Below are 10000 nucleotides of genomic sequence, written 5' to 3'. Positions count from 1 at the left end.
CTTGACCCGCCTCAGCACAGTCCACCGTGAAGTAGGTGGGCTCGTAGGCCTTGAGGCCGGTCTTGGCCACTCCTGGTCCAGACACCTTCACCTTGTTGGGGTGGCAGCCTGCCCCGATGTTCATCTGTCACAACAAACACAGGGGTCAGAGGGGCAGCAGGGGGGCCGCAGCGCTGGACCAACACAGGGGTCAGAGGGGCAGCAGGGAGGCCGTGCTGCGCTGGACCAACACAGGGGTCAGAGGGGCAGCAGGGAGGCCGCAGCGCTGGACCAACACAGGGGTCAGAGGGGCAGCAGGGAGGCCGCCGCGCTGGACCAACACAGGGGTCAGGGGTCAGCAGGGGGGCCGCAGCGCTGGACCACCGGACGGAGCGCTCACCCTGAAGGGGCTGTCCGGGATGTTGATCCCGCCCCAGGACACCATCACCGTGTGCTTCAGGGCCTTGCGGGGGGTGTAGGTGCAGGCGTACGTCCCGTTGCCATTGTCCTTCATCTGGACGTCCACGGGGGTCCCCTCCCCGTCCTGTGGGCACCGGAGGAGACGGGTTTGAATCCTCCTCTGATTGAGAGGACGTGATGGAGACTCCCCCGGGGGTGAGTCATTCCCCCCCCCCCCCCCAGACCCCCTCTCACCTGGGCCACGATCTTCAGAGGCGCTTTGCCGCCCAGCTTGGCGTCGACGGTGAACTCTGTGGGTTTACCCACCGCCAGACCAGAGCTCTGCAGCCCGGGGCCGAAGGCCTTCACCTGCACACACACACACACACACATCAGGACCACACACACACACACACACACACACACATCAGGACCACATACACACACACACACACATCAGGACCACATACACACACACACACACATCAGGACCACACACACACACACACACATCAGGACCACACACACACACACACACACACATCAGGACCACACACACACATCAGGACCACACACACACACACACACACACACACATCAGGACCCCACACACATCAGGACCACACACACACACAGACATCAGGACCACACACACACACACACCAGGACCACACACACACACACACACATCAGGACCACACACACACACACACACATCAGGACCACACACACACACACACACACATCAGGACCACACACACACACACACACACATCAGGACCACACACACACACACACACACATCAGGACCACACACACACACACACACACATCAGGACCACACACACACACACACACACATCAGGACCACACACACACACACACACACATCAGGACCACACACACACACACACACATCAGGACCACACACACACACACACACATCAGGACCACACACACACACACACACACACACACACACACACATCAGGACCACACACACACATCAGGACCACACACACACATCAGGACCACACACACACACACACATCAGGACCACACACACACACACACACATCAGGACCACACACACACACACACACACACACACACACACATCAGGACCACACACACACATCAGGACCACACACACACATCAGGACCACACACACACACACACAACACACACACACACACACACACACACACACACACACACACACACACACACACACACACACACACACACACACACACACACACACACACACACACACACACACACACACACACACACATCAGGACCCCCGGACACTCACACCAGGGTGAACCTGCTCCTAACCACATGCGTTACATTGAGTCACCATGTGTTACATGTTTGTGCGTGCATGTGTACGCGTGTGTGTGTGTGTGTGTGTGTGTGTGTGTGTGTGTGTGACTGTGTGTGTGTGACTGTGTGTGTGTGTGTGTGTGTGTGTGTGTGTGACTGTGTGTGTGTGTGTGTGTGTGTGTGTGTGACTGTGTGTGTGACTGTGTGTGTGTGTGTGTGTGTGACTGTGTGTGTGTGTGTGTGTGTGTGTGACTGTGTGTGTGACTGTGTGTGTGACTGTGTGTGTGTGTGTGTGTGTGTGTGTGTGTGACGCCCACCTTGTCGGGGAAGAAGTCCTTCCCGGGCGGGTTGACGATCTCCGCCATGAAGGGCGAGTGCTGGATGTCCTCGCTGTTGCAGAGCACGTGCACGGCGTACTCCCCGGCCTCCGTGGGCCAGTAGCGCACGTCACACGAGCCGTCCCCCTTGTCGTCGCACTCGATCTTGGCCTGGGAGGGGCCCTCCACGGAGAAGCCTGGGGGCCGCAGGACCGTCAGCTCAGGCTGTGTGCTGCCAGCTCCAACACAGCGCTAGCCCAGCGCAGCTAACCCAGCTAACGCAGTTAGCCCAGCTATCCCAGCTCAGCTAACCCAGCCTAGCTAACCCAGCCTAGCTAACCCAGCTAGCCCCGCTAACCCAGCTCAGCTAATCCAGATAGCCCAGCTAGGCTAAGCTAACCCAGCTCACCCAGTTTAGCTAACCAAGCTAACCAGGCTAAGCTAACCCAGTTCAGCTAGCCCAGCTGGTTGGTCAGTAGAGTAGAACTCCTCAACTCCCCCACCTGTCCTTCAGCTGACCTTCACCAGATGCTGGAGAACATGCTGGTCTGTGACAGCTCTTACTGGTACTGAAGACCAGTGGGACCATCTTTTAGTGGTTATGTTGCATCAATATGAATCTCTCAGTGTCTGTTCTCTCTGTGTGTGTGTGTGTGTGTGTGTGTGTGTGTGTGTGTGTGTGTGTGTGTGTGTGTCTCACCCAGTGTGCCCACGTTGTCCCCGACCGCCTCCACCACAAAGTCAGCCGACTTCCCGACCACGCCCCCGTCCAGCCCGGGGCCCCAGGCCCTCACCTTCTGCTGGCCCGCCTCCGCGCCGATCTTCACCTCCAGCGGGCTGGGGAGAGAGCTGTCACTCACCACACTCCGTCTGTCTGTCTGTCTGTCTGTCTGTCTGTCTGTCTGTCTGTCTGTCTGTCTGTCTGTCTGTCTGTCTGTCTGTCTGTCTGTCTGTCTGTCTGTCTGTCTGTCTGTCTGTCTGTCTGTCTGTCTGTCTGTCTGTCTGTCTGTCTGTCTGTCTGTCTGTCTGTCTGTCTGTCTGTCTGTCTGTCTGTCTGTCTGTCTGTCTGTCTGTCTGTCTGTCTGTCTGTCTGTCTGTCTGTCTGTCTGTCTGTCTGTCTGTCTGTCTGTCTGTCTGTCTGTCTGTCTGTCTGTCTGTCTGTCTGTCTGTCTGTCTGTCTGTCTGTCTGTCTGTCTGTCTGTCTGTCTGTCTGTCTGTCTGTCTGTCTGTCTGTCTGTCTGTCTGTCTGTCTGTCTGTCTGTCTGTCTGTCTGTCTGTCTGTCTGTCTGTCTGTCTGTCTGTCTGTCTGTCTGTCTGTCTGTCTGTCTGTCTGTCTGTCTGTCTGTCTGTCTGTCTGTCTGTCTGTCTGTCTGTCTGTCTGTCTGTCTGTCTGTCTGTCTGTCTGTCTGTCTGTCTGTCTGTCTGTCTGTCTGTCTGTCTGTCTGTCTGTCTGTCTGTCTGTCTGTCTGTCTGTCTGTCTGTCTGTCTGTCTGTCTGTCTGTCTGTCTGTCTGTCTGTCTGTCTGTCTGTCTGTCTGTCTGTCTGTCTGTCTGTCTGTCTGTCTGTCTGTCTGTCTGTCTGTCTGTCTGTCTGTCTGTCTGTCTGTCTGTCTGTCTGTCTGTCTGTCTGTCTGTCTGTCTGTCTGTCTGTCTGTCTGTCTGTCTGTCTGTCTGTCTGTCTGTCTGTCTGTCTGTCTGTCTGTCTGTCTGTCTGTCTGTCTGTCTGTCTGTCTGTCTGTCTGTCTGTCTGTCTGTCTGTCTGTCTGTCTGTCTGTCTGTCTGTCTGTCTGTCTGTCTGTCTGTCTGTCTGTCTGTCTGTCTGTCTGTCTGTCTGTCTGTCTGTCTGTCTGTCTGTCTGTCTGTCTGTCTGTCTGTCTGTCTGTCTGTCTGTCTGTCTGTCTGTCTGTCTGTCTGTCTGTCTGTCTGTCTGTCTGTCTGTCTGTCTGTCTGTCTGTCTGTCTGTCTGTCTGTCTGTCTGTCTGTCTGTCTGTCTGTCTGTCTGTCTGTCTGTCTGTCTGTCTGTCTGTCTGTCTGTCTGTCTGTCTGTCTGTCTGTCTGTCTGTCTGTCTGTCTGTCTGTCTGTCTGTCTGTCTGTCTGTCTGTCTGTCTGTCTGTCTGTCTGTCTGTCTGTCTGTCTGTCTGTCTGTCTGTCTGTCTGTCTGTCTGTCTGTCTGTCTGTCTGTCTGTCTGTCTGTCTGTCTGTCTGTCTGTCTGTCTGTCTGTCTGTCTGTCTGTCTGTCTGTCTGTCTGTCTGTCTGTCTGTCTGTCTGTCTGTCTGTCTGTCTGTCTGTCTGTCTGTCTGTCTGTCTGTCTGTCTGTCTGTCTGTCTGTCTGTCTGTCTGTCTGTCTGTCTGTCTGTCTGTCTGTCTGTCTGTCTGTCTGTCTGTCTGTCTGTCTGTCTGTCTGTCTGTCTGTCTGTCTGTCTGTCTGTCTGTCTGTCTGTCTGTCTGTCTGTCTGTCTGTCTGTCTGTCTGTCTGTCTGTCTGTCTGTCTGTCTGTCTGTCTGTCTGTCTGTCTGTCTGTCTGTCTGTCTGTCTGTCTGTCTGTCTGTCTGTCTGTGTGTGTGTGTGTGTGTGTGTGTGTGTGTGTGTGTGTGTGTGTGTGTGTGTGTGTGTGTGTGTGTGTGTGTGTGTGTGTGTGTGTGTGTGTGTGTGTGTGTGTGTGTGTGTGTGTGTGTGTGTGTGTGTGTGTGTGTGTGTGTGTGTGTGTGTGTGTGTGTGTGTACCTGCGGGGGATGTGCTGACCGCCCCAGGTGATGGTGATGCTGTAGGTCCCGGGCGTGGTGGGGTAGTAGTCAAAGCCATACACTCCGTCTCCCAGATCCTTCCTCTTGCACGGCTCCTCAAGACCCTCTGCAACACATGGACATGTTAACACTGTGTCCATACAGACATGTTAACGCCTTGTCCTAGCAGACATGTTAACACTGTGTCCATACAGACATGTTAACACTGTGTCCTAGCAGACATGTTAACACTGTGTCCATACAGACATGTTAACACTGTGTCCTAGCAGACATGTTAACACTGTGTCCTAGCAGACATGTTAACACTGTGTCCATACAGACATGTTAACACTGTGTCCTAGCAGACATGTTAACACTGTGTCCTAGCAGACATGTTAACACTGTGTCCATACAGACATGTTAACACTGTGTCCATACAGACATGTTAACACTGTGTCCATACAGACATGTTAACACTGTGTCCATACAGACATGTTAACACTGTGTCCATACAGACATGTTAACACTGTGTCCATACAGACATGTTAACACTGTGTCCATACAGACATGTTAACACTGTGTCCATACAGACATGTTAACACTGTGTCCATACAGACATGTTAACACTGTGTCCTAGCAGACATGTTAACACTGTGTCCATACAGACATGTTAACACTGTGTCCATACAGACATGTTAACACTGTGTCCTAGCAGACATGTTAACACTGTGTCCATACAGACATGTTAACACTGTGTCCATACAGACATGTTAACACTGTGTCCATACAGACATGTTAACACTGTGTCCATACAGACATGTTAACACTGTGTCCATACAGACATGTTAATGTCCAAACAGTTGTTCTAGTGGTGAACAACAGCAACACAATGATTTTTGATGTAGTGGCGTAACAATTGCTAGACATGTTAACAACACAAACCAACAACGTATACATCATTTAAATATCATCAGATTGGATTCAGATTGTGAGAGGTTAATTAATGTGGTTAATACAGCAGGGACCAGAGCTCTGCTATTGGTTAATACAGCAGGGACCAGAGCTCTGCTATTGGTTAATACAGCGGGGAGCAGAGCTCTGCTATTGGTTAATACAGCGGGGAGCAGAGCTCTGCTATTGGTTAATACAGCGGGGACCAGAGCTCTGCTATTGGTTAATACAGCGGGGACCAGAGATCACTCACTAGGGCCCTTGATGGTGACCTTGAGCTCCCCGGTGCCCGCTCCCTTGGTGTACACCTTGAAGTCGGCCGTCTCCTTCACGCGGAGGCCCTTGGGCTGCAGGCCGCGGCCCTTGGCCCTGCACAGGCTGGGGTTACAGGCTGAAACAGACGGAAACAGACGGTTAGAGGAGCAGCAGGCGTCGGCCCGCTGGTAAGAATAGTGACGATTCTGACTAAGATATGAACCACATGGCGTGGGGGAAACGATACAGAAGCACAACCCATCTGCACCGCTGAAGAACGCAGCGAGAGACACACTGCGTCTCCTAGACGTCTAGTTATCGCTGCAGGAAGCAGTGGGACAAAGCCTGATTATTAATCATATGGAATTGGAAAAGCTGAGTCACGGAGCCAAACTCTGGAAACCCCACTGCTCAGGATACGGAGAAGACTTCCTTCTTCGTTTTCAACGACTTAACTAACTTAATTATTTAACTTGATTACAGTTAAGACTATGTACTGTATTCTAACTGGAGTCAACACTGTATTCTATATTCACTATATCTAGATGTCTGCAGTGCATTACACACACTTAAACTAAATTTGACATTACCACAGGGCTGAAAAATATGATTAAAAATAACTACGACCAAATCACTGGAGCACTAGAAGGTACTGCTAGTAAGTATTTCCATATGCAGCTTTAGGCTCCAAAGAAGGAACCTCAGCACACAGGACGCTTGAGTCAGCCTCCTCAAGATGACCAACTGGACCCAAGGGAAGTTAGTCAGGTAAAGACATGACACACACACACACAGAGAAACACACACACACACACACACACACACACACACACACACACACACACACACACACACACACACACACACACACACACACACACACACACACACACACACACACACACACACACACACACACACACACACACACAGTGGGTACCCAAGAGAGATCCCAGGAAACAGGAAATGACAGCAGAAGGAAGAGGCGTCTCCGGAGAGAGGGGAGATGCCCGCGGGCGTCTAGGGGAGGGTCCAGGGTCGGCAGGGTACAGAGTGAAGGCATGAGGAGCAGACAGAGAACCCCGTGTAGTGACAGGAGCACACAGAACCACCTTGAGACACGGCAGTAATGTCAGGACATTATTATTCTTTTTTTATCAGTATGAAAATATAGGATGGTAAAAACAAAGTCAATAAGGAACTAACAACTACAATTCAACTGCAGAAACAATAGCAAACAAATAGCATACCAATAACATACCAATTACAAGGACTGGATCTGATTGGCTCCAATTAGTGACCAGGAGAAATTGTGACCTGGCATTCGATTAAAACTAGAGTAAAACGTATCTTGCACTAATCATCTACATTTCTCCAGAGGAGGTAGTATTTAATAGTGGTGGACTTAGAACTTGTATTTCACAACCATCATGTCATTCCACATTCCTTCTCTCCCTCATATTAAACCTTCCTGTCATCCGTTTCCTGTTTGGAGGCCATTAGGGCCAGACAAAATAAAGGCTTTATCTTCCTCTTGATAACATGAAGTTATCCCCACTCCTAGTAAATGCAACCTCACTGAACCCTCCCCGTCCCCAGGCTGCCTCACCCTCTCCCACGCCGACGGTGAAGGGGCTCTTGCTGATGGCGCCCCCGGCGAAGGTGACGTAGACGATGTGCTGGCCCTCCTGGGTGGGCTTGTAGGTGCAGCGGTAGCTGCTGTTGCCCTTGTCCTCGATGGTGCACTCCACCGTGTTCTTCTTACCGGTGGGGTCCATGATCACCACCTCCACCTCTCCAACACCAGCACCTGGAGGAGCAGTGGTGATGGAGCAGAGCAAGGGTTGGAAGGGGAAGGGAAAGAGGAGGGAACGTTGTTGACAGATAATGCATTGAAATTCTGAATAAAGGCTCTTCTGAATCCACATCTAATAAAAATACCAAGGTGCAACTCGTGTGTTGCACCATTAAGGCACATCCCACCGACCTGCGGTGTAAACGTCAAAGTAGGTGGCCTTGTTGGCGATGTTTCCGGTCAGCTCCAGGCCAGGCCCCTGGGCGGTGGCCTTGGTGGAGTCTCCCTGGGCCATGCCGACCTCCACCTCAAAGGGGCTCTTGGAGATGTGCTGCCCTGCGAACAGCACGGTGACCTAGCGCAGCAGTGAGGATGAGGTTCAGAGAGCCAGCGGGGGGGCAGGGAGAGCTGCTATATAAAGCACCTCCTCAAAGGGGCTACCAATAAGACCGTAGGAACTCTAAACTGTTACCTTGTGCATTCCAGTCACTTTGGGAATGTAGAATACGGAGTAGGTGCGGTTCTTATCATTGTTTGCCGTCACTTTAGCCTGAAGAACAAAAATAAAACTGTTCAGGGAACCAGAAATACGGAAACTTTATACGTTATAGTTATAGCATTGGTGTAGACAGAGTTCTGGTTCTGGTCACAGTGTATACGTTATAGTCATAGCGTTGGTGTAGTTCTGGTCAGTGTATACGTTATAGTCATAGCGTTGGTGTAGTTCTGGTCAGTGTATACGTTATAGTCATAGCGTTGGTGTAGTTCTGGTCAGTGTATACGTTATAGTCATAGCGTTGGTGTAGTTCTGGTCAGTGTATACGTTATAGTCATAGTGTTGGTGTAGTTCTGGTCAGTGTATACGTTATAGTCATAGCGTTGGTGTAGTTCTGGTCAGTGTATACGTTATAGTCATAGTGTTGGTGTAGTTCTGGTCACAGTGTATACGTTATAGTCATAGCGTTGGTGTAGTTCTGGTCAGTGTATACGTTATAGTCATAGTGTTGGTGTAGTTCTGGTCAGTGTATACGTTATAGTCATAGCGTTGGTGTAGTTCTGGTCAGTGTATACGTTATAGTCATAGCGTTGGTGTAGTTCTGGTCACAGTGTATACGTTATAGTCATAGCGTTGGTGTAGTTCTGGTCAGTGTATACGTTATAGTCATAGCGTTGGTGTAGTTCTGGTCAGTGTATACGTTATAGTCATAGCGTTGGTGTAGTTCTGGTCACAGTGTATACGTTATAGTCATAGTGTTGGTGTAGTTCTGGTCACAGTGTATACGTTATAGTCATAGCGTTGGTGTAGTTCTGGTCAGTGTATACGTTATAGTCATAGCGTTGGTGTAGTTCTGGTCAGTGTATACGTTATAGTCATAGTGTTGGTGTAGTTCTGGTCAGTGTATACGTTATAGTCATAGCGTTGGTGTAGTTCTGGTCAGTGTATACGTTATAGTCATAGTGTTGGTGTAGTTCTGGTCACAGTGTATACGTTATAGTCATAGCGTTGGTGTAGTTCTGGTCACAGTGTATACGTTATAGTCATAGTGTTGGTGTAGTTCTGGTCACAGTGTATACGTTATAGTCATAGTGTTGGTGTAGTTCTGGTCAGTGTATACGTTATAGTCATAGTGTTGGTGTAGTTCTGGTCAGTGTATACGTTATAGTCATAGTGTTGGTGTAGTTCTGGTCAGTGTATACGTTATAGTCATAGTGTTGGTGTAGTTCTGGTCAGTGTATACGTTATAGTCATAGCGTTGGTGTAGTTCTGGTCAGTGTATACGTTATAGTCATAGTGTTGGTGTAGTTCTGGTCAGTGTATACGTTATAGTCATAGTGTTGGTGTAGTTCTGGTCAGTGTATACGTTATAGTCATAGCGTTGGTGTAGTTCTGGTCAGTGTATACGTTAGTCATAGCGTTGGTGTCGTTGTGGTTCAGAGAGGACGTGTACCTCCTCTCGGTGTCCTGCGGGGTCCTCCACGTACACCAGCACCTCTCCCATCCCGGCGCTGATGGTTTCCACGGTGAACACCGCCTTCTTCATCACCACGTTGCCCACGGGCTCCACACCTGGCGGGAGAGGGAGGGTTAGCAAACGGTTAGCGTGTCCGGCCCTCCGGTCCCCCTAGCTGTGAGGACTGGGGGCCCCGGGGGGCCCCGGGGGCCCCGGGTCACCGGCGGGTACCTGGTCCGTAGGCGCGCGCCTTCTTGGGGTTGAGCTTGGGTCTCAGCGGGGCGCCGGGCTTCAGCTT

The 10000-nt window shown here is 50.8% G+C and overlaps 1 protein-coding gene across 1 annotated transcript in view; it reads right to left on the bottom strand.

The window, feature by feature from the left end:
* The window catches only part of LOC311360070 (filamin-A-like), a 32859-nt gene that overhangs the window by 7054 nt on the left and 15805 nt on the right, over positions 1-10000 (bottom strand). The window contains 12 exon segments of the mRNA XM_084480158.1: positions 1-124; positions 380-523; positions 634-747; positions 2026-2222; positions 2726-2862; positions 4750-4876; positions 5954-6091; positions 7565-7765; positions 7943-8105; positions 8223-8300; positions 9700-9818; positions 9934-10000. The exon segment at positions 9934-10000 is cut by the window's right edge and continues 81 nt beyond it. Of these exon segments, the coding sequence (XP_084336284.1) occupies positions 1-124; positions 380-523; positions 634-747; positions 2026-2222; positions 2726-2862; positions 4750-4876; positions 5954-6091; positions 7565-7765; positions 7943-8105; positions 8223-8300; positions 9700-9818; positions 9934-10000 (1609 nt within the window).

This window comes from Micromesistius poutassou, assembly GCF_964030765.1.
Source record: "Micromesistius poutassou genome assembly, chromosome: 15".
NCBI classification, from domain to species: domain Eukaryota; kingdom Metazoa; phylum Chordata; class Actinopteri; order Gadiformes; family Gadidae; genus Micromesistius; species Micromesistius poutassou.
This window is presented reverse-complemented; position numbering and strand designations above follow the sequence as displayed.